The 25084-nt window shown below is 44.6% G+C and overlaps 1 protein-coding gene across 3 annotated transcripts in view; it reads left to right on the top strand.

Annotated features, from left to right (window-relative positions):
* SENP1 (SUMO specific peptidase 1) overlaps positions 1 to 25084 on the top strand; it is a 54671-nt gene that overhangs the window by 4640 nt on the left and 24947 nt on the right. For 2 of the 3 annotated variants that reach the window (XM_051850442.2, XM_051850441.2), the window contains exons 2-8: positions 2242 to 2289; positions 4052 to 4182; positions 6208 to 6292; positions 11166 to 11325; positions 16878 to 17049; positions 24234 to 24337; positions 24420 to 24706. In XM_051850442.2, coding sequence (XP_051706402.1) covers positions 2286 to 2289; positions 4052 to 4182; positions 6208 to 6292; positions 11166 to 11325; positions 16878 to 17049; positions 24234 to 24337; positions 24420 to 24706 — 943 coding nt within the window. In that variant the 5' untranslated portion in view covers positions 2242 to 2285. Of the gene's footprint in view, positions 1 to 2241; positions 2290 to 3679; positions 3702 to 4051; positions 4183 to 6207; positions 6293 to 11165; positions 11326 to 16877; positions 17050 to 24233; positions 24338 to 24419; positions 24707 to 25084 lie in introns of those variants that run through there. The other variant, XM_051850443.2, reaches the window with a different exon arrangement.

Here is a 25084-nt window from a genome sequence, read left to right as displayed (position 1 = left end):
CCTTGATTATTCTGTATTTTGAGAGACCATATTCACGTACTTTTCTTGTAGTATATTGGTAGAATTGTTCTGTTTCATTGTTTGTTACTCTGTAACTGTGCCTAATTTATGTTGGAACTTTACATCAGCTGTATGTATGAGTGCACTTAAGAAAGTTTATGGGAAAATAAGATTTTGAAATCCATGCAAACCAGCAGTTTTAAAAAATTTGTGGAGGGGCCAGCGTTGTGGATTTAACAGGTAAAGCCACCTGCTGCAGTGCTGGCATCGCATGAGGGCACCTGAGTCCTGGCTGCTCCGCTTCCAATCCAGCTCCCTGTTTAATATGCCTGGGAAAGCAGCAGAGGATGGGCCCAAGTGCTTGGGCACCTGCACCCTCATGGGAGACTTGGAAGAAGCTCCTGGCTCCTGGCTTTGGCCTGGCCCAGCTGTGGCCATTGCAGCCATTTCAGGAACAAACCAGCAGATGGAAGACCTGTCTCTCCCTCTCACTCTGCCTCATTCTCTTTAACTCTGCCTTTCAAGTAAATTTTTTCAAAAATTGTGGTAAGCACATAGTCTGGAAAAACTATGCATGCATTTCATTTTTTCTTGTTCCAAAATAAACTTCTTTAAATTCTAGTTGCTATGACCTTTTTGAAGTACTCTTTTTTTTTTTTTTAAGATTTATTATTTATTTGAAAGAGTTACACAGAGGAGAGGCAGAGAGAGAGAGAGACATCTTCCATCCACTGATTCACTCCCCAATTGGCTGCAACGGCTGGAGCTGCATAGATCCGGAGCCAGGAGCTTCCTCCAGATTTTCCCACATGGGTGCAGGGGCCCAAGGACTTGGACCATCTTCTGCTGCTTTCCCAGGCCATAGCAGAGAGCTGAATTGGAAGTGGAGCAGCTGGGACTTGAACCGGTGCCCATATGGGATGCCAGCACTGCGGGCAGTGGCTTTACCCAGTATGCCAGAGCACCAGCCCCTGGAGTACTCTCTTACAGGAGAAAACAGGATATCTAGGGTTCGGCATAATCTGCAGCGCCCCGTATCCACTGAGAGGGGCCATACTTTGTAGGCAGACGGGCTTTGATTTGTTGCAGTTTAATTGATGAGGTGGGGGGAGATCATGCTCTGTTCAAACTGTGGAACATTCCTGCCTGTCCTCTTGGTATCAGTAGCTTTATATTTGGCCCTGAGTACCATGTATGGAGAGAACTCTTTAAAAATAATTTTTTTAAAAAAAAATTTATTTTGAGGGGGCCCGCGCCATGGCTCACTTAGTTAATCCTCCACCTGCAGTGCCGGCATCCCATATGGGCGCCGGGTTCTAGTCCCGGTTGCTCCACTTCCAGTCCAGCTCTCTGCTGTGGCCCGGGAGGGCAGTGGAGGATGGCCCAAGTGCTTGGTCCCTGCACCCGCATGGGAGACCAGGAAGAGGCACCTGGCTCCTGGCTTTAGATAGGTGCAGCGCCGGCCATAGCGGCCATTTGGGGAGTAAACCTTTCTGTCTCTCTCTCTCTCTCTCTCTCTATAACTCTGCCTGTCAAATAAATTTAAAAAAATTTATTTGAAAGGCAGTGTTAACAGAGAAAGGAAGAGTCAGAGAGACAGGGAAGTTTTCCATTTGCTGGTACATTCCCCAATTGGCCCCCATGGCTGGGGCTGGGGCAGGCGAAGTCAGGATTGTGGAACTCCACCTGGGTCTCCCATGTAGGTGGTAGGGACCCCAGTACTTGAACCATTTTCTGCTGCTTTCCCAGGCTCATTATCAGGGAGCTGAATCACAAGTGGAGCAGCCGGGACTCAAACCAGTGCCCATGTGGGATGGCAGCATTGCAAGTGATGGCTTAACCCTGCTGTATTCATAAGGGCCATCATTAGGTCTTTCAGTTGTTCATAAAATAGTTCAGCATAACAGAAAGAGCAGTGGGTCAGGAAGAACCCAGGTTGTGACTTCGGTACAGTCATATGTTTTGGGGGTGACTCTCACAGCTTGGCTGCTTGCTTTGGAATTCTGGAGATTGGCTGTGACTGCTGTTTGGTGTAGCACAAGTTTCAAAAATGTTTGGAAGCATCTCAGACCATAGTTCCCTCTCTTTTCCCTTAAAGTCAACCCTCCTTGACATAACCTTAGGCTTGTCACTACTGAAGAGACAAGCAGCTGATACTTGCTAGTGGCTTCATGTTCTGTAATTAAATGAAGTGGGTGTGTTTCAGTATGTAATGTTTCTCTTTTGTGTCTTTTTTTATAGGACTTTGTATCTTTGGTAAAGTCAGTGATGTGAAAAGACCTGACATGGGTAAGACTAACCATAAAGTAGTGGTTCAGTTTTTTAGTTGCCCTGATTAATTTTTTAAGATTTCTTTCTTTATTTGAAAGGCAGACTTACAGAAGGAGAAAAGACAGATATTCCATCTGCTGATTCTAAAATGGCCAGGGCTGGCAGTGTCAAAGTTAGGAGCCCAGAATTCTGTCTGGGTTTCCTATGTGGAAAACAGGGGCCCAAGCACTTGGCCATCTTCTGCTTCTTTCCCAGGTGTATTACCAGGGAGCTGGATCGGAAGCGGAACAATCAGGACATGAACCAGCGCTTACAGGGGATGCGAGCATCACAGGCAACAGCGTAACTGGCTGTGCCACAGTGCTGTCCTCTCTGATTGCCTTTTTTTTTTTTTTTTTTTTTTTTTTTTTTTTTTTTTGACAGGCAGAGTGGACAGTGAGAGAGAGAGACAGAGAGAGAAAGGTCTTCCTTTGCCGCTGGTTCACCCTCCAATGGCCGCCGCTGCAGCCGGCGCACCGCGCTGATCCTGGCAGGAGCCAGGAGCCAGGTGCTTTTCCTGGTCTCCCATGGGGTGCAGGGCCCAAGCACCTGGGCCATCCTCCACTGCACTCCCTGGCCATAGCAGAGAGCTGGCCTGGAAGAGGGGCAACCGGGACAGAATCCGGCGCCCCAACCGGGACTAGAACCCGGTGTGCCGGCGCCGCAAGGTGGAGGATTAGCCTATTGAGCCACGGCGCCGGCTCTTTTTTTTTTTTTTTTTAAGATTTATTTTATTTATTGAAAGAGTTACAGAGAGAGGTAGAGAGAGGAGAGGTCTTCCATTCCCTGGTTCACTCCTCAAATGGCTGCAACAACCAGAGCTGAGCTGCTCCGAAGCCAGGAGCCAGGAGCTTCTTTTGGGTCTCTCAAGTGTTACAGGGGCCCAAGGATCTGGGCCATCCTTGCTGCTTTCCCAGGTGCTTTAGCAGGGAGCTGGATCAGAAGTAGAGCAGCTGGGACTCCAACTGGAGTCCATATGGAATGCCAGTGTGCATGCCGGGGCTTTAACCCTCTGTGCCACAGCACAGGCCCCATTTTTTTAAAGTACTTTTTTGAGTTAGCAGAGAGGAAATAAGGCAGTGTTAACAGTGTTTGTTTCTGAATGGTGAACATTTCCTCTGACTTTTTTAAAAATATTTTTATTTTGTATTGTTTATTTGAGAGTTACAGAGAGAGGGAGAGCCAGAGAGAAAGGTCTTCATCAGCTGGTTCACTCCCCAAATGGCTGCAGTGGCTGGAGCTAGGCAGATCTGAAGCCATGCATCAGGAGTTTCTTCTCCCTAGTCTTCCACGCAGGTGCAGAGGCCCAAGCAGCTGGGCCATCTTCTGCTGCTTTCCCAGGCCATTAGCAGAGAGCTGGATCGAAAGGGGAGCAGCCGGGACATGAACCAGTTAAGTAGGCAGCGGCTTAACCCACTACACCACAGTGCTGGTCCCACCTGCTCCAATTTCTTTTATATGAAAACTGGGAAAATTTCATGATTATTAAAACTTAAGACTATTTTTGTGAACTATTTGATGTGTAATCTGAGTTCCAGACAAGCTGGTTTCTGTATATGGACCTCTTTAGACAATGACTTTTTTTTTTTGCCAGTGACTAGGTATGAAGCAGAGGCGTGGGTGGGGGTATGTTTGTAGAGATGATCTTTGTGAATCGTTTTTGTTAGATGAGAAAGTGGGTTTGTAGGTAAAAAGTGTTGAAGAATTACATGGCTTGAGCTGATGGGGTCTCTCTCCTCAGATGATCCTGCTGACAGGGTGAGGATGGATGCTGGCGAGGTGACGGTCGTGAACCACGGCTCCATCCTCAAATCTCACCTCCTGCCACAGACAGGCGTTCCCGAGGACCAGCTTTCACGTTCTGACCAGCAGGTTAGGAACAATTTTCTTTCATTAATTCATCGATTATTTTAGCTCATTGTAAGTTTTTGTCTGTAGCTTAAATGATGCACTCCACTTCAAGTGTTTCTAAATTTTTGAGAGTCAGTAATCTCAGTATTGGGAATTCTGCCTGATACATTGAGATTAACACAAGACAGGCTAGTACATGAGTTCTTTGAGAACAGTACCTTCTGGAGCATCTTTGTTGTTCCTAAGCATTAGAGTTGCCAATACAGACATGAGTGTTCTTTTTAACTGGTGCCTTAGAATTGCCAAGACTTGGGGCTAGGGGTGGTGGGGAGGGAGCAAGCACACATCCCCTCTGAAGGTATCTGTTGTGCCCTCAGCTTCCTTTCTCAAGGTCTGGTCCAGGACTAGCTGGGTCAGTACACCTTGAGAGGTTGTTAGAAATGCAGATTCTCTCTTCCAGTCCAGCTCTCTGCTGTGGCCCGGGAGGGCAGTGGACGATGGCCCAGGTGCTTGGGCCCTGCACCTGCATGGGAGACCAGGAGGAAGCACCTGGTTCCTGGCTTCGGATCGGCGCAGCGCCGGCCGTGGTGGCCATTTAGGGAGTGAACCAATGGAGGGAGGACCTTTCTCTCTGTCTCTCTCTCACACTGTCTGTAACTCTACCTGTCAAATAAATTAAAAAAAGAAAAAAAAGAAATTCAGATTCTCGGGCCAGTGCTGTGGCTCAGCGGGTTAAGCCGTGGCCTGAAATGCCAGATCCCATATGGGTACTCATTCAAGTCCTGGCTGTTCCACTTCCAATCTGGCTCCCTGCTAGTGCACCTGGGGTTGCAGTGGAGGATGGCTCAAGTGCTTGGGCCCTTGTACCCATGTGGGAGACTTCTGATGAAGCTCCTGGATTTGGCCTGGCCTATCCCTGCCTATTGTGTCCATTTGGGGAGTGAACCAGCATACAGAAGATCTCACTCTCTCTCTCTATCTCTCCCTCCCTCCCTCCCTCTCTCTCTCTCTCTCTCTAACTCTGCTTTTCAAGTAAATTTAAAAAAAGAAACACAGAATCTCAGGCCTTACCCTCTACCTTTGAATCAGAATGTTGTATTTAACATACTTTTAAAAATATTATCATTTTAAATTTATTTGAAAGGCAGAGAGAGAGATCTTCCACCTATAGATTCATTCCCCAAATGTCAACAACAATCAGAGCTGTACCAGGCTGCAACCTGGAGTCTGGAATTGAATCTGGGTCTCCCACGTGGTGGCAGGGACTCCAGTACTTGAGCTGTCACTAACTCCCTGCCAGAGTCTGTCTTTGCAGGAAGCTGGAATCAGAAGCAGAGCTGAGACTCAAAGCAGGCACTCTGATATGGGGTTGAGGGGTTTGTAAGTGGAATCTTAACTCCTGCACCAAATCCCTACCCCACGATCTGTATTTTGTAAATATCCCAGGAACATTGTTAATACAGGCGCCTTTCTCATGAGAAGAGCCATTTGTAATTTGGGTGAGGTAATTCTTCTGTCTGAACCTGTCCTGGGCAGGGTAGGGTACTATGCATTCTTGGCCCCCCAGCATTTAAAATCCAGCATCTCCCCCTGCAGCCCAGTAGCTTTGCTGATGACTGCTTACTTGCATGTTTCCAGATTTGTCTTGGGAGCACAGCACCACCTCTGATGACAACTATAAAGTTATCACAAGAATTAAAAACCAGCTTGGTTTTCCCTGCCTCTTTCCTATTTGTTATAACTGGCTTTCAGGCTGGGTATCTAAATATGTAGTAACCTTTTAATAAACATTCTTTGAATTCCATAGTGTAACATTTTACCCATTTTTCTCACTGAAACCTGAATCATTTTATCAAAGTGTCCACATGTTTTCATTTTTTACTAGTATGTAGTTCACTTATAATGTACATAAATGTAACATAATTGATTATAGTAGATTCTAAAATGTGGCATCATCTTGTTTGGTAGTATGTTTTACTTAATGTAAACTTTTATTTTGTTTTGTTGTTAAGATGTAATTTAAGAAAAATCTTGTGCTTTGTTTAGATTTTACCTTCCAGGCAAGGAAATTTGGACCCATCTTTTATTTGCCCCACAAGAAGTACAGCTTACCACCCAAATTATGACTCAGGTAGGATGCTTTGCTTGGAGTCAAGACACATGTGTGTTTCAGGTTGCTCCCTAGCAAATGATCTATTTACCATTTCTAAAAGAAAAAATATTGTCAAAATCAAAAGGATGTTTTCTCACTAAAACAACATTTTAATAAGCATTTGGTGTGCGTGTATGTGGTTGCTATAAGACTTTGAGCTTGTCTCAACCAGATATTAATCTTTTAGTGGAAAACTTTTTTAGAACTTTTTCTTCTCGTACATTATGCCATTGTAAAAGCACCAGGAAAAAAAAAAAAAGTGCAGCTTTGTTTTTTACCTTTATTTTGTGCATATGTGTATGTGATACAAAAGTGTGTGTTTTGTGTTGATTTGAAGCCATGAAACTTGGAAGTGTATCTCTGCCCAAGTTTGTTCCCCATCTCTGCAGGAAATGTTAACTGTGTGTTTCCATCCAGCACCTGCCACAGCCATGTGCTTGCCTAGGCAGCTTGTGAGACACCACAGAAGTCAGCATTCTCTAGGCTGTTCCTGTCCCTTGGCCTGCCTGCCTGAGCGCCTGCCCTTCTCCTAAGGTTGGGACTTCCACTAGTCCTTTGCCTCTGCCCAGGGAGCTGAGAATCCTGGTGCTTAGCCTCTTGGCAGTTTAAGTGAGGAGCGTCCCGATGGCCTTCCCAGGCCTTTTCACTTCTCAGACTTCGAGTCACTGTCACCCTGTGCCATAAATGTGGGGAGGCTAGTCATACCACTGAACTTGCCTAACTGGGGTTTTTGTAAGGGTAAATTGAATTGATAAATATGACATGAAATAATAATTATTCTTGTTATTTGGCTTCCTCAGGATTCTTTGTCAGCAAGATGAGATCTCCTCCCCTAAACAGACGTTAGTATGGTGCTCTCTTAGATTTGCATTATACTTAAATGTGACATGGGTGGGTGGCACTTTACTACTCTGGTCACTGGAATCCCTCTCTTGGGGGTGGGCGGTGGTCTCTACATAGTATGTGCATAATTTACGGAAAATCATAAATTAATTTGCTCAGAAGGGAGCTGTGCTGTCGTTGTAATTGAAAAGGCCCTCACGCCTGCGCTGTGGTGTGAATACTCATTACTGACCCTGAGAGGCGCAGGCGAGTACGTCCCTCTGAACACAGGCTGCACGTGCTTGTGACTTCGTGTGCCTGCTTCTCGCTGGGGAGAACCTTGCTGTAAGCTGAGAATGATTGCTTAATGATGAACTCCATTCTGACTACACTCATCTCTCTGTGGCTTCTCGATTTTTATCTGTGTGTAACATACATGGTGCACATTGTATAATTGGACACATCTTTAATTTAGTATTTCTACTTTTCCATCTCTTTAAATTTTTTTATAATTTTCTGTTGATTTCTAATTTGTGGAATTTTTAAGCACATATACCATCCCTAACATACAATTCCAAAATCTTAAAGCTCAAAAAAATAAAATAAAAAAAAAAGGTTTAATCATTCATTTGGCATCAGTACCTGAACTGGCTTCATTCCTTGGCAAAATCTCCGTGAACTTACATGAAACTGTTTATCTTATTCATCTCTGATTGTCAGCGTTTCCACATTTTACTGCAGATAGATCAGTACTCAAAATGACAGGGTGCTAGAAATGTTACTTGGTATACAGGTTATCTTCCTCAAATTCCAAAAGTTAAAGTTCAGAAATAGGCTTTCTGATCCCAGATAATGGGCCTGTGCCTTCATTTGCTTCATCATTTGCCCTGTGATTTAGGTCCACTTTACCATCATCATTTGCAGCTAGTATTAATAATATTACTTTAAAGCACTTGTAAATTGCTTTTAAATTCCAGTAGACCCTTGATACTCACAAAGGATACATCTGAGGTCAGCTCCATCCTTGTGTTCCTGATGTGGCAATATTCGACTGGATTCCTCTGGTTTATTTTTCCTACCACAAATGATCCCTGTATCAAAAATCTGACAGTAATGTTTTCTCTCTCAGTTGATAGCAATTTTTAGGTAAAGAAAGAAATTACTTCATAATAGTTACTGTCTACATGATAATACCCAGAAACAACAAACTCATACTGAAATGGGGAAGCCAAACTCTCTGCCAGCCTCCCTCTCTCACTTAGAACTTGAAGCTTGGGCCTCTGTGAGATTCCATTTAGCCCCTAATGAAACAAGCTTATGGCACATTACAGACCTCAGGGATAACTCCCCAGCAGTTAGAAATTTAGGTCTGAATGCCAAGGCTCCATATGCTTTTTTCTTCATTGTCCATTGCAAGTCAACCGATGTCTGACTGCTACGCACTTTGTGTGTGTTCTTTTCTGGTGAAACTCATGCTGATGTTTCTGGTCAGTCACATTCCTCCCTCTGGACAGGGCCGAATGTGCATCCTGCCCTGCCCGCCCAGTCTTCTGATCTCAGCTGGGTTATTTTCTAAGCTCTCACCTGACTGTCCCAGGATGAAAATGAGCTGGATGGGCCAGACTTTAGAGTCAGGATCTGGAGCTTCTCATTAGTTACCTTTTTTTTGGATCCACCTCTCTAGATCAAGGTTCTTAAAAACCTGTTTGTCAGTCCACTCAAGATTAGACTATGAAAAATCTGGTGCAACGTTGTCTTACTTTACTTAGTAGTGTTCAGGCTTCAAGACTCCCAGTTTTACCACCAACCCAGTAACAAAACATTTTTTAATCCTCAACCAAGAAAAGTGGATTCAATTGAAAGATGATTTTGCTTATGCTTAGAATTATTTTTAATGATAAATTAGGTTGCCAAGCTGGCAATGAGCAGTAAAAGGAATTAAAACACCCCACTATTGTAGTATTGAGTCCTAACATTAACATGAGCACCTGATGGTTACTTTCATAGTATCTGAGTCACTTGTTTTTTATGTAAAGTTTGCTTCATTCTTTTTTTGATTGTTTTTAAGGTTTATGTATGTATTTGAAAGGCAGAGTTACAGAGAGGAGAGAGAGATCGAGATCTTCCATCTGCTGGTTCACTCCCCAAATGGCCACAATAGCCAGGACTGAGCCAGGCCAAAGCCAGGAGCTTCTTCCAAGGCTCCCACATGGGTGCAGGGGCCCAAGCACTTGGGCCATCCTCTGCTGCTATCCCAGGCACATTAGCAGGGAGCCGGATCAGAAATGGAGCAGCCAGGACTTGAACTGGTGCCCATATGGGATGCCAGCACTGTAGGCCCGGGGTTTAACCCATTGAGCCACAGTGTTGGCCCTCAGGTTTATTTTTTTCTGTCCATGAAAATTTTGCCTGTCCCTAAAGAAAATGTGTAGACCAAAGTCCAAAGATACATGTCATCCTATCATTGAAAACACAGCCGTAATTAAATTTGTGGTGTGTTTCCTTCTTGTTTTGTATGTGTGAGTGTGTGTGTATGCATCCTTTGCAATCCTGATTTCTTAGTAATGACAGAGTATCAGGTTTAGCCCTCACTAGGAAGAAAGTCCCTGCAGCCTCTCTCATTCTGTCTTTGCCTGATGCCATCAGCAGCAGAGGGCTGTGGGTGGTTTTGGGGAATTGGGAGGCCCACTGTCCCCCTCCTGTGCTGTGCTTTCCCTCTGTACTAGAGCTACAGATTTTACACCTGGTAGAGTAATTTGCATTTTTGACAGACTATTCCTCAGATAACACTTTTCAAGTTAGATTACTTCCCTAATCAGGTTTTAGCCAAAAGTTGTGAGACAAGATTTCTACTGATAATACTATATATTTGTAGTTACTAATTTTCTGAAACTCATTTCTAGTAGCCTCACTTCTCTGTTCCTGAAGTATGAGTAGCATACTTAGTATGTTAAGCTCCTACCGGTGAATGAACTGGTACTAGTACCACCCGACTGCTTCCCTTGCCATCTTATTCATTCACTGAATCCTGATATCCTGGTTAATTTAAGAAATAACAAAACTGTGCTTTGGAAGGCTGCCTTAAATGCTGTAAACAGCATAAGTATACAATATTGTGTGAAGTTCTCTAGTAATAAGCTTTGAAAAGGGATCTTCAAAAAGATGTCAGCTTTAACAAAATTGAAGGAATCAAGAGTTTTCATTCTCGTTTTTCTCACTGGAGTTCCCAACAGTTCTTAAGCTAATATCTGAAGTTCCTTTAAAGGAGCTGCTTTAAATTTTCTGGTCCTGCTAATAAGGAGAGGAGTGCAGAAATTGTTCTACTACTCTCAGCTGAAATCTAAAGGGTTTTGTCACCCCAAGCTGTGATCCACACATAGAAAAATAATCTGTCTGATTGCATTCACAAGTGTTGGAGTATTCACGTGTCTGATGACAATGGCATGAAGTGACGGAAGAGTGTGGTCCCAGAACCAGGTGTATACGGTGGGTCGTGCTGCCCTGGGCCAGCCAGAGTAGGCTGCAGTTAGGGGGTGTTTGCTCTGTGAGAGTCCCTGAGTCTTGAACATGATAATTAAAAAGAAGAAAGTGACATCAGCTGCTTCTTAAGCGATAACTGTTGTTCATTTGAATTACATTCTCCTTGGCCCTCCGCCTGCTTTCTTACTGGTCTGGCCTACCTTCTTTCAGGCCCAGGCCTGGGAGTGCTTGCAAGATATAGTTGGGGTAAAATGTTGACTTTTGGTGGACACCACGGAGTCACATTGATGCAGATCAGGCACATGGCTGTGGCAGGATTCAGCTCCTTCACCCATTTTCAGGTTAGTATGGCTGAGTCGTCATAGTTTGTAGATGTTCCCTTGCTGCAGACTTAACTGGCAGTTCAGACTGGGACCTTTCTTCCATGAGAGACATGGTGATATGCTACATTACTTAGGAATACAGTGTTGGATGTTGGACATGGTTGCAGGCATTAGGAGAACCAGCTGTGGTTATTTGTTTAATTGTTCAAACTTTTTTGTTTTTTTAGACAACCCTTCCTTAGACAGTTTTCTTGGCTCAGGAGACTTAAGAACCTTTGGCCACAGTGCCAATGGACAGTGGAGAAACTCCACTCCCACGTCAAGTTCAGCTTTACAGAAATCAAGAAACAGCCGAAGTCTTTACCTCGAAGCCCGAAAGACCTCAAGGTTTGTTATTTTCTCTGCTTAGTTCTAAAACCCTTCCTCATATACAAGGGAAAATGGCTGTGGGTAGTTGTTATATTGGCATTTTGAAATTGTAGCACCCTTTTTGGATTTTAAAGTAGATGAGTCCATTTTCAACCTTCAACTTTAGATGTACTTGGTGCTGAATATCGGTGATAGCCAATTTGTACCTTTAGTAGAGAGGATTTGGGGGGAAGTCTTGGTGAGTATGAATGTATCAGGACCATTGTGGCTGTTAAATGTTTTAAAGGGAAGATCAGTCAGTCTGCACACTCCAGTAGCAGAGGGTAGTACAGCTCACTGCGGAGACCTGGCCCAGCCTGTGCGAGCTGTACCCTTTGCCTTGGTCAGCAGATGCAGGCTACCTCTGTCCACAGCACAGAAGGGCTGCGGAGAGCTTCATGAACCTCATTGTCTCGGCTCCTGAGCCCCTCCTGTGCAGCCCCTCATCTTCCCCTTCGTAATTTAATTTTAGTTATTCATGAGTTTATTAATTTACTCACATTGTGAAAATGGAAACATGACTAATAACTAAAGATTCCTTGATCACTACCCATAGTCTCATTCCTCTGCCATTGTGTGTTTTCTTCTAACACTTTTCTTGTTATGCTTGGTTCTTGCTCACTGCTGTAGCATGATATATGTGCTGTGAATATTGTGAATTCTGTGATGCTATTTTGTCATTAAAAATTTTCTACATGCATCATTCAGCAAGCGGCTCTTTTTTAAACTCAGTAATGCCATACATTTATTTATTTATTTTATTTCCTTTTATTTTATTTTATTTTACTTGAGAGACAGAATTTGAGAGAGATCTTCCATCCTCTGGTTCATTCCTCAATGGCCACGATAATTGGGGCTGGGCTAGGCTGAAGCCAGGAGCTGGAAATACCATCCATGTCTTCTACCTAGATGATAGGGGAGCAAGCACTTGGTTCATTTTCCCAGGAGCATTAGCAGGGAGCTGAATTGGAAGTGGAGCAGCTGGGACTAGAACTGGCACTCATATGGGATGCTGGCATCACCAGTGGCTTAATCTGCTGCACCAATTCCGTTCCTTTTTTAAAAATTTCATTATTACAGGAACAGCACATAGGCTTTGTAAAAATTCAGAAATAAAGATAAGCAGATACAAAATAAACGTATCACATTACAACCAGTGTAAGATCCACTCTGTAGTATCTTAATACATATCCTGGGGCTGGCACTGTGGCGAGTGGGTAAAGCTGCTGCCTGGTAGTGGCATCCCATATGGGCGCTGGTTCGAGTCCCTGCTGCTCCGCTTCCCATCGAGCTCTCTGCTGTGGCCTGGGAAAGCAGTGGAAGATGGCCCAAGTGCCTGGGCCCCTGCACCCCTGTGGGAGATCCGGAAGAAGCTCCTAGCTGCTGGCTTCGGATCGGCACAGCTCTGGCCGTTGCAGCCATGTGGTGAGTGAACCAGCGGATGGAAGACCTGTCCCTCCCTCCCTCCCTCCCTCTCTCTCTTTCTCTCTCTCTGCCTCTTTCTCTCTGTAACTCTGCCTTTCAGATAAATAAGTAAATCTTTGAAAAAAAAAGTACACATCCTTCCAGATAGTTTTCTCTGCCTTGACATACACATTTTTTTTTTCAAAAACAAGTTCGTTGCAGTATATACTCCGTTGTCATCTGCTTTTTTTAGTCATTCATCTCCTTTCCAATTCAATAAGCTTTATCTGATACACTAAATTATATTTAAATGTTCCCCATTGACTCCCAAGTATCTTCTAGAGTTAGTTTGTCCACACCATTGTCCATTCTAGGGTTCTATGTTGTAGTTAACTGTCCTTAAGTTTTTCTTTCAACAGTGGGGCTGGGCCAGACTGAAGCCAGGGTTTTCATCCAGGTCTCCTATGTGTCTGCATGGGTCCAAGGACTTGGGCCATCTTCTGCTGCTTCCCAGGCACATTAGCAGGGAGCAGGATGGGAAGTGGAGCAGCCAGGAATTGAACTGGCACCCATATTGCTTGCCAGCATCCCAGGTAACAGCTTTACCTGCTGTGCCGCAGCACCAGCCTAGGAGAATCCCTTTCTTTGTTTCTTTTTTTTTTTTTTTTTTTAAAGATTTATTTTATTTATTTGAATGACAGTTACATCGAGAGAGGTACAGATGGGGAGAGGTCCAAAACCAGGAGCTGGGAGCTTCTGTGTCTCCCACATGGGTGCATGGGCACAAACATTTGGGCCATCCTCCGGTGGTTTCCCAGGTGCCCTGTCAGGGAGCTGGATCAGAAGTAAAACAGCCGGGACGCCCACCAGTGCCCTTATGAGATGCCGGCGCTGCAGGCCAGGGCTTTAGCCTGCTGCACCATAGTGCTGGTGCCAGGAGAACCTCCCCCCACCTTTTTTAAAAGATTTTATTTATTTATCTATTTGAGAGGTAGAGTTACAGACAGTGAGAGGGAGAGACAGAGACAAAGGTCTTCCTTTCATTGGTTCACTCCACACGTGTCCACCACAGCTGGAACTGTGCTGATCTGAAGCCAGGAGCCAGGTGCTTCTTCCTGGTCTCCCATGTGGGTGCAGGGTCCCAAGCACTTGGATCATCTTCTACTGCTTTACCAGGCCACAGCAGAGGGCTGGATTGGAAGAGGAGCAGCTGGGACTACAACTGGTGCCCATATGTGATGCTGGCGCCGCAGGCGGAGAATTAATCTGCAACACGGTGCCGGCCCCGAGAACCCCTTTCTAAGATGACGTGACTCTGTGGGTTGTGCCCCACCTTTGGGATTTGAAACATGGCTTCCTCGTGGTATAAAGCTGTGCTTTCCAGCCCCTGTGTTTTTTTGTAAACTAGACTTTGGGCTTGAGTAGGCAATGATGATGTGTTACATCACACTGGGAAGCAGATGATAACGCTGTTCAGGTTCTGTCGCTGGTGATGCCATGACTTCTGGACCAAGGGGATGAAAGTCTGGTCCATTGTTGTGGTTGGGTTTTCACTGTGAACAGATCAGCCTTCTGTCTAGTAGCTGTTAATGTCAGTTGATAGTCCTCACCTGACTTGGTTTCATTAGAGTTAATAAAATGGTGTTTTTCCAATTTCATCACTTCTGTGCTTAGGAATCGAGCCCTCTGGTTGCTCTTTGATTTGCTGAAGCTGTTTGGCTACCCTGAAGTGGGTTCCTCGGGGAAATGCAGGAGAATGGCTCAATCTTTTCTTGTTTCATTGACAATTTTCAAAGTGATTTTAAAAATAGCCAGTTTGGCCGGCGCCGTGGCTCACTAGGCTAATCCTTCGCCTGTGGTGCTGGCACTCCGGGTTCTAGTCCCAGTCGGGGCACCGGATTCTGTCCCGGTTGCTCCTCTTCCAGTCCAGCTCTCTGCTATGGCCCGGGAAGGCAGTGGAGGATGGCCCAAGTGCTTGGGCCCTGCACCCGCATGGGAGACCAGGAGGAAGCGCCTGGCTCCTGGCTTCATATCGGTGCAGCGCGCTGGCCGTGGTGGCCATCTGGGGGGTGAACCAACAGAAGGAAGACCTTTCTCTCTGTCTCTCTCTCTCACAGTCTAACTCTGCCTGTAAAAAAAAATAGCCAGTTAGTTTGGTTCAAATTATCTTTTTTCTGTGTTTTTTTGGATGTCATTATAGATTCAGTGTGTTTCAGTCCACTACCATTGTAACTTCTTTAGTGCTCTTCTCACAGTTTTGACCCATAGGAGCCCCTTGAGGCTTGCCTACAGTCTCGTTAATTTTTGGTCGTACCCTTGCTTTCTGGCATTGTAGGATGCCTTTGCACTGTTTCTATAGCAAAATCTTTTTCAGGGGCCAGTGCTGTGGTGTAGAGGATTAAGCCTTCACCTGCGGTGCCAGCATCCTGTATCAGCAATGGATCAAGTCCCAGGTGCTCTGCTTCTGATCCAGCTCCTTCCTAATGTGCCTGGGAAAAGCCGTGGAAGATGGCCCAAGTGCTTGGGCCCCTGCACCCACGTGGGAGACCCAGAAGAAGCTCCTGGTTACTGGCTTTGGCCTGGCCCAGCCCCAGCCATTTAGGCCATTTGAGGAGTGAACCAGTGGATGGAAGATTCTCTCTCTCTACTTCTACCCTTTCTCCTCTCTATATCTACCTTTCAAATACATTTTTTTTTTTGAAAGATTTATTTATTTGAAAGTCAGAGTTACACAGAGAGAGGAGAGACAGAGAGAGGGAGAGAGGTTTTCCATTCCATGGTTCACTCTCCAACTGGCCGCAATGGCCAGAGCTGTGCTGATCCGGAGCCAGAAGCTTCTTCCGGGAATCCCACACGGGAGCTGCACTGGTCCAAAGCCAGGAGCCAGGAGCTTCTTTCGGGTCTCCCACACGGGTGCAGGAACCCAAGGACTTGGACCATCCTCATTGCTTTCCTAGGTGCATTAGGAGGGATTTGGATCAGAAGTGGAGCAGGCAGGACTCAAACTGGCGCCCAAATGGCATGCTGGCCCTGCAGGCCAGGGCTTTAACCCACTGCTCCACAGCACCAACCTCTCAGATAAATAAATCTTTAAACAAACAAATAAACAAACATTGCTATCCTTTAAAAAAAAAAAAGTCTTTTTCATTATAAACACAGATGTGCTCACTCTGGGAAGACATCCTGGAAACTCCATTCTGTCATCCCCAGTTACATTGCCCTTGCTGTCTCTTCCTATCTGCATCTACCCTTCCTAAAATCTGAGTTCTTCTTTAACACACACACACACACACACACACACAGACCCCACCATAGTAAGAATTAGAGTAGAAGTGATTTTTTGGTTTCTTTAGACCTAGTCTGACTTTATGTGGGTCCAGACAGGAAGTAATGATTTAAAGAGTTGATTTCATTGAACTCAGCTTAGCTGTTTACCTTTATTGTGAGTCCTTGTTAGAGGGAAAAAAAAGTTCGTTATGCTGAAACTACTTCATAATTGCTGAGTAGCAGTATGTACAGAAGAGCACCCAGAAAGAACTTAAAATTACTAAGCCTTAGAAGCAAGACTGGGTTTTTGAGTTCATAAAAATATTTTCATGCTCGTTTTTCCTGTTAGATAAGGCACAAATCGTATAAGGAAAGAAAAAGTTCTTGCAAAGGGGTGAACAGTGGCATGGAAAGAAGACTGTGTCCTCTGGTGGTTTGCAGTGAAGGCCAGGCACCCTGTTGGTCTTTCAGGAAAGATTCAGTTTGAAGCTTCTTGGAGAGGCTTCTGCTTCACCCGTCTACACATTCAACTGCAGTGGTTTCCCGTAAGAGGCTTAGGAGAGGCAGTGGGAATCAGAGACAGTGTGTGTGTGTGAGAGCTCACCAGAGCCCAGGGTCCTGAGGATCTCCAGACTGGCATACTGGCTGCTGGTTCCTGACCAAGAAACAGTTCTGATCATTTGATATTTACTTTGGCAGTCTAAGAAGAACCTGATGCAGCAGCCGCATCTGCCATTTCCTATCTGATCCCTGTCATTCTACCAGTTTGTTTCTGGTGGTGTTTTTTTTTTTCTTTAAAGTGAAAATAATCACTATATTTATCTTGCTTAACTGTTATCTTTCTTACAAATTTTTTTTAGTGGATTATCAAACACTTACACGGGAAAGTCAAACCATCACTGCCATGTGTCTGCATATGAAAAATCTTTTCCTATTAAGCCTGTTCCAAGTCCATCTTGGAGTGGTTCATGCCGTCGAAGTCTTTTGAGCCCCAAGAAGACTCAGAGACGACATGTCAGTACAGCAGAAGAGGTAAGGACACCTGCCGGGGGAGCTGCTGCAGGTCAGGCGCTCTCCGTGGAGCCATTCGAGCCCTCTGCTTAGATGGTCATTGGCTGTCTGTGTACCTAGTCCTTCCTGTGCTGTTTCTTAATGACCCTGTCTGTGTTCAGTCATGTGTTCTAAGGAAGTAAAGAGGTGTTTTAGCAGGACTTCAGTATTTTTCTCATCGTTCTTCTGAGGACAGCCAACTTGATCTTCCATGTTTCCTGAATGAATTGTCGTGTATCAGACTCTTTTTCTCTCTTCCCCCTTTTTACACACTTTCTGACTCTTGTTTTGTATAGCAAAACTGATAGCCTTGCTGTAAACAGTTGTTGTTGTTGTTTTAAAGATTTATTTACTTATTTGAAAGGCAGAGTTATAGAGGGGACAGAGGGAGAGAAATCTTCCATCTGCTGGCATCGCAGGTGGCAGGTTAACCTGCTGTGTCACAACAGCTGCCCCTCTAAACAACTTTTGTTTGATAAAATTTGAGTTGATAAAATACCTGCCCTTTTTACTAGGAGAAATTTTTCCTCAGTGTAAAAGAAAAATCAAGAATCAGCCCTTCAAATATGTTATGTCGACTCTTGGGTTTCCATAGTCCTCCAGGAGATGAGTGTAAAACAGCCTATAGCTTGCATGGTAGGGAGTATACTTATCTCTGCTCAGTTACATGTTTATTGTGCATCTAATCAGCTTTGGACTGGTTGCTGTGAAGATGCAAACAAATGATAATGACCTTACATTTGCATAGCATTATAGTTTCCAGTGTGTATCCTACTTTTTTTTTTTTTTTTTTTTTTTTTTTTTTTTGACAGGCAGAGTGGACAGTGAGAGAGAGAGACAGAGAAAAAGGTCTTCCTTTGCCGTTGGTTCACCCTCCAATAGCCGCCGCGGCTGGCGCACTGCGGCCGGCACACCGCGCTGATCCGATGGCAGGAGCCAGGTACTTCTCCTGGTCTCCCATGGGGTGCAGGGCCCAAGTACTTGGGCCATCCTCCACTGCACTCCCTGGCCACAGCAGAGAGCTGGCCTGGAAGAGGGGCAACCGGGACAGAATCCGGCGCCCTGACTGGGACTAGCACCCTGTGTCCCGGCTCCGCAAGGCGGAGGATTAGCCTAGTGAGCCGCGGCGCCGGCCCTACATATATTATTTACAATTCCTTTAACCAAGTGAGGTAGGCAATTATGAGGTAACACCATATTTTAAAATTTGTGATGGGAAAGGTCAGAGATGACACAGCTCGGAGCAGTGGGTCTGGCACCAGCTCTTAGAGGTGTGTTTTCTGTTACCTGGCATGAGCATGCAAAGGAGTGTACTGAGCTTGGAGCCAGCAAGGTGGTACTGCATGCCAAACAGTTTGGTAATTGAAGATCGCATAGGCAGCAAAACTTGATTATCTGTGATATGGTTAGTAAAAATGCTAGGGAGCACAAGGAACACAGGCTGTGGGGTGGAGGTAGGAGCGGTGGGGTGCTGCCTGTGTGTTCACCTGGAGCCTGCCTTCCTCCCACCTGCCAGTCCTGTGGACCACTCAGCCTCACTTCCTTCCACCTCTGCCAGCCTGAGGACCTGAGGCTGATGTGTTTCACACTAGTAACCAATCCCTAGGCCACAGACTGGCCAGTGGAGAACAGGAAGCTAGAGTCTCTTCTTCCTGTGGCATAAGAAAGATGCTGAGGATTGAATCCTGTGAAGCAGAGAGGACCAGGACATCCTGCCTCCGTTGTTTTTAGGTCGGTATTCTGCTTTGACAGGAAAATTACCTGTACTACAGAATAAACCATAAGAGAAAGACAGCGTGTTGTTGGGCTGCGTGTTAGGAAACTTGCAACCAATTTTTATATATTTGGTATTGGATATTACAGATAACCCATGCACAATGCTTATTTTCCCTGGATTGGAGAATTTTTTTATGGGAACTTATAAAATGGAGGAAAAGTTATTTTCCATGAAAATATTGGGGTCTCCCCTTTCTCTTTTCTCTCTCTGCCTCTCCTCTCTCTGTGTAACTCTGGCTTTCAAATAAATATAAATAAATATTTAAAAAAAGAAAAAAAGGACTGGTGCTGTGGTGCAGCAGGTAAACGCCCTGGCCTAAAGCGCCTATATGTGCATCAGTTCGAGACCCGGCTACTCCACTTCTGATCCAGCTCTCTGCTATGGCCTGGGAAAGCACCCACATGGGAGACCTGGAAGAGGCTCCTGGCTCCTGGCTTTGGATCAGCGCAGCTCTTGCCATTGCAGCCAATTGGGGAGTGAACCATCGGATAAAAGTCCTCTCTCTCTCTCTCTCTCTCTCTCTCTCTGCCTTTCTCTCTGTGTAACTCTGACTTTCAAATAAATATAAATAAATCTTTAAAAAAAAAAAGAAAGAAAATATTGGGATCTCCATGAAACATGCATTTATCCTAGGCTAAAGAAGGAAGACTATATTACTGTAGAGGTTGCATTTGTCCATCAGCTTCAAGATTATAAAACAATCTACGAAGAGTAATAATTAATTTGCGGCTACCCCCGCACCATTCAGTTTTCTTTCTTTCTTTCTTTCTTTTTTTTTTTTTTTAAGATTTAATTCTTCATTTGAAAGGCAGAGTTACAGAGAGAAAGAGAGAGAGAGAGGTCTTCTATCCGCTGGTTCACTCCCCAAATGGCTGTAATTGCTGGGGCTGTGCCAGACTGGAGTCAGGAGCTTCTTCTGGGTCTCCCACGCGGGTGCGGGGGCCCAAACACTTGGACCATCCTCTGCTGCTTTCCTAGGTGTGTTAGCAGAGAGCTGGATCTGAAGTGGAGCAGCCGGGACATGAACCAGCACCCATATAGGATGCTGACCCTGCAGAGGTCAGTTTAACCCTCCGTGCCACCATTTAGTCTTGTGAGGGTTCAAGGACAACAAAGGAAGAATTTGGAAATGGGCACATGGTGGCTATGAGACAGTGTCTTGAAGGGCAGTTGTTAAGAGCGGTGTCATCCTGAGGGTGATCTGCAGCCACCAGCACAACTAGCTGATTCCAGTGAACTAAAATGACAAATCAATTAGTTTCTCTGTCACACTGGCCATGTTTCAAGTATTCAGTAGCCACACGTGGCTCCTGGCCATCATATTGGACAGGGCAGATAGCATTTTTGTTGTCACAGAAGTTTGTTGGCTAGGGCCTGGTGCTGTGGCATAGCAGGTAAAGCCGGCATCCTAAATGGGCACAGGATCAAGTCCCCGAAGCTCCACTTCTGATCCAGCTCACTGCTAATGGCCTGGGAAAGCAGCAGAAGATGGCCCAAGTCCGTGGGCCCCTGCACCTGTGTGGGAGACCCAGAAGAAGCTCCTGGCTCCTGGCTTAGATTGACCTCACTGTGGATGTTTCGACCATTTGGGGAGTGAACTAACAGATGGAAGACCTCTCTCTCTATGTTTCTCTGTCTCTTTCTGTAAACTCGGCCTTTCAAATAAAGAAACGAATCTTAAAAAAAAAAAAGTTTGGGTAATGCTGTTAGAGTCTCTAAATTTCTGTTTGGAACAAGAAAATACTAGTGACAGTAAAAATTTTAAATGGTAAAAAAAAAAAAACAAGTAATTCTCTTCAGTTATGTGTTGCCAGAAACACTGCTTTGCGCCTTGCTGAGCAGCATTTGAGAGAGCTGGGCTTTGAGAGTGCCTGTCAGCAAGATTTTTCCTCTTGCAGTGTGCTATATAAACTAAGCATTTGGACTTAGCAGAAAATTATCAAATTGTGTACTTTTCATATAGGTTATTTAAACAAAATGAAATTTATTGTATTAAAATTAGATTAGGATAATTTTAATAAAATTGCTTACTAATTTCTAAAATTCATTTTGTGTTCTGTTAAATTGTTATAATTGAAGATATTTATAGTGGAGCCTTTTTAATAGAAGAATAGAAACATTTGCAGGAATCTGTTCTTTTTAAAATAAAATTCTGCACATTAATTATCCTTATGCTTCTAAAAACTTTTCTTGGTTCTTCATTAGTCCAGCTCTCTGCTGTGGCCCCGGAAGGCAGTGGAGGATGGTCTAAGTGCTTGGGTGCCTGCACCCGCACGTGAGACCGGCAAGAAGCACCTGGCTCCTCGCTTCGGATTGGCGCAGCGCCGGCCGTAGCGGCCATTTGGGGAGTGAACCAGCGGAAGGAAGACCTTTCTCTCCTCTTTCTCTCTCTCTCACTGTCTATAACTCTACCAGTCAAAAAAAAAAAGATCCTTGTGACCTCTACATTACACTGTTCTCCATGTAGAACAGTGAAAAGTCCTCATCCTGATATGCTCATAAATCAGCTTGAACTGAAGGCACGGTGCTTCAGATGCATGGGGTTTCATGACGAGGCCTCTGCAACACGGTGCTGTATTCCTGTTCAGGTAGCCTCATCTGTGACTCTGGGGTTGTTGGACTCAGAAGCTTTTCTTTTTCTTTCCTTTTTCCCCCCCTCAGATTTATTTTAAGGAGTTACCGAGAGAGGGATCGTCCATCCTTTGTTTCACTCCCCAAATGGGCCAGGAAGGCCTGGGTCAGGCCAGAGCCAGGAGCTTCTTCTGGGTCTCTCACATAGGTGCAGGTGCCTAAGCACTTTGGCCATCTTTTACTGCTTTCCCAGGGAGCAAGATCTGAAGTGGAGCAGCCAGAACTAGAACCAACACCCATATTGGATTCCAGTGTCCAAGGTGGCAGCCTCACCCTCCACACCACAGAGCCAGCCCCAGAATTTTTCTTCAAAGATATGTGTGTTGGTGGAAATGATTTGAGGGGACTTGGGTGTGTTAAGTTAACTTCTACACTGAATTAATTTTTCATAATATTCATTAGCAAAGTCACTTCATGATCTCTTGGTTCTTGTCATACTTAAAAGTGTAAAAGTTTGTTTAAACATTTTGCTATGTGATGTGAGGAAGAAGTGTTTTTTAACTTCTGTGATGGATGTCTTTAAGGGTAGCACAGAGACCCTTTCTGTTTTACTTTTTCAGTCTTCTCTGGAGGTCTTTCAGAATGGGAATGATTTTTTTTAAGCATTCCCCTGGTACTAAAAGGTACTGTGCAGAGTACCCTCTCACACCAGTCTGTCCACCTTGCTCTCCTCTCTTAAGTGATAGTCAAAGTTTTCTGTCTTTTTGACACTGCTGTGAAAATGAACTAGAGTTCATGGGTAATAGAGTTCCTTTCCATGAACCACATAGCCTGGCTTTCCCTTCTCTAGCTCACTGCCCCTGAATCCCTTGCTACCCTGTGGTATTGTGATTACATGATTTTTTGTAGTGGAAAAGTAAAATCAGTATTTATATGGAAGGCATTCCAAAGCTCTGGTCAGTGCCAGATAGCACCACCTTTCTGTTTATAAATCACAGCTCAGTCGATCGTGATCTCTCACAACCTAACAGTCTGCACTGTTGCTTCGTTTTGCTGTCTGCTTAAAGCACTTTCATGTTGATAGAGCATAGAGATCCCCCGGTCTCTGGTTCATTCCCCAGTGTCACACAGCTGCCATTGCTGGGCCAGGCTGAAGTCAGAGAACTCAATCCTTGTCTCCCACATAAGTGGCAGGAACTCAACCACTTGAGTCATCACTGTTGCCTCCCAGTGTGCGCAATTAGCCCAAAGCTGGGTCTGAAGCAGAATGGCGGCTGGATCCCAGGTCCCCTGATACGAAGTGCAGGCGTCCCAGGTGATGTCTGAACTGCAGTCTAACACCAGTCCCCAGTTCTTCATTTTCTGGTCCTGTAGCTATGCGTGGTGAAGGGTAATGCTCCCGAGGGGATTGCCATGCCTCACAGTTGAGCCGTATTCTAGTAGGTGAGCAACATGGTACTGACAGTACAGTTGTCATTTACTGTGTAGCAAAATAGATGTCCATGTGTATGTACATCTACACAGGAGAAGCTTAGCACCTACTTAGCTTTGTACAGTTAATTGCTTAATTCTTTTCTGTTTTTATCAGGCATTTATAATGGAGTAAGATGCTTATGTTACAGTGCAAATTGCTAATTTCGGCACAGTTTCTGAAATTATTTTTCTGTGTTTATGTAAGGAAAAAACGCTGGGGCCTGTTAGTTCGTGCAGTTGCCCAGTGCTTCAGGGGTCTGTGTAGAGGCCTCACCAGTGCTGAGAGTCCCTGCAGACTCTGCTCATCCTCGCTAGCGTTACACCTCTTGCACAGCTCTAGCACTTGCCTCTGGGCTTTCCGTGTGCTCTTCCTCTACCTGGAATACCCCTTCGTACACTTAAGTGACTCCCTCGGTGTGTCTGCTGAAACACCACCTTTTACCGAGAGATCGCAGCCCTTCCTGAAGTCCCCTCTGTTACTCATGGTCCCTGCTGCCTGATTGGGCGTCTTCATCTGTCAGTCCCTTTAACCTGCCACACAAGCTCCCCAGGGCAGGAGCCTTGTTTTACTCAGTAGTGTCACCGATGACTGGAGCGTGGTGGGTGTCACAGTCAACATGTGAGTGTCAGGGATTGTGTGATGTTCTCTGACTTTAGCATTGAGACTTACAGGAGAACAGAAAGTAAACATGAGGGTGCTTTTGAAAGTTCATAGAAAAAACAATTAGAAGATACTTTGGTGCAAAAACGTTGTGAACCGCATTGTTTTTTCATAATTAACATTTTCATGATTGTTTTGAATGCCCCAGGGGTTGCGACATTTTTTCACCAAGATAAACTTTTCCTTGAAGTTTTTGAAGTGCTCTTGTGAGTGCTGAAGATGAAAGTCAGGTCTGGAAAGCGCTGTGCTTGGGTGGAGTGGGGCACTGTGGGCGAGCTCTCCCATCCTAACTGATTGTGTCTGCTCTGCTTACTTTCTTGTGTTTCTAGCAGGATCTCAGGAGCCAAGGGATTTGTTGAGATCTTACTGTGGAGGTCCTCACATGTTTTCATTGTAGGACTCTGTCCTTTGGCAAAAATGACTAGCCTTCTGGTTTCATACCGTATAGTCTGTGTACTCTCACGTGGCTGCCGCATAATATTCCAAGTATACTGTTACTTACTTTACTCAATTCCTCTTCCACATGTTTCATAATTTTCTAGAATACCCTTAACGTACTGTGTTTCTCAGTCATCTTCATGGCTGTGCCTGAGTCTTGGCCAAGCTTCTGGGACCCCATCTAGATGATCCTTTGAGAAGTACTTGCATCATTGAATTGTGTAAAAGTTTTGTTTTCTCCCACAGACAGTTCAAGAAGAAGAAAAGGAGATCTACAGACAGCTGCTACAGATGGTCACAGGGAAACAGTTTTCTGTAGCAAAACCCACGACACATTTTCCTTTGCACTTGTAAGTTGCAGAAGTACATTTCAGATGAATTTGATTCTACAGTTTGTTACCTGATAGTCAGACTATTTTCTTCTTTTGCTAGGTCTCGATGTCTTAGTTCCAGTAAGAATGTTTTGAAAGACTCACTATTTAAAAATGGAAGCTCTTGTGCATCTCAGATAATTGGCTCTGATACTTCGTCCTCTGGATCTGCCAGCATTGTAGCTGCACAAGAACAGCCACCCCACAGTGTGTGTTCCCTCTCCTCTTACACCCCAGATGTTGTTATATTTGGATCCAAAGATCCAGACCCTCTTCATCAACCCCTCCGTCATCACCCTCTTCCACATCAGCCAGACAACTTACCAGCTTCAAATTCACAATCTGAAGGTAAAAATGGTGTTGCACCACTACATTTTTAATTTAATAGCCAACTAACTATTTTGCATCTATCACAGGCAACATTATAATACACATATAACTTAAATAGCATATAAGATACTTTAAATATAGTTCATTCAGCTGACCGTTGCCATGAGTAAACTAAACCTAGAGTCTTGTTTTCTTCCATTGAGATGCAATGATTTGTTATAATTTTTTTTTTTTGGTTCATATTTGCCTTGTTCCATTCCTTTGTTTTTATTTGTCCTACCCTTTTTAAAAACTTGTCTCTTCCAGACTGTGTATTGCTAGATCATACGTTTTAATTCAGTGTGGGAATTGTCTTTCGATGAGTAAATCACTTTCACGTTAGAGCTTTGCATTTCC

This window comes from Oryctolagus cuniculus, chromosome 9 (genome assembly GCF_964237555.1).
Source record: "Oryctolagus cuniculus chromosome 9, mOryCun1.1, whole genome shotgun sequence".
NCBI lineage: Eukaryota > Metazoa > Chordata > Mammalia > Lagomorpha > Leporidae > Oryctolagus > Oryctolagus cuniculus.
This window is presented reverse-complemented; position numbering and strand designations above follow the sequence as displayed.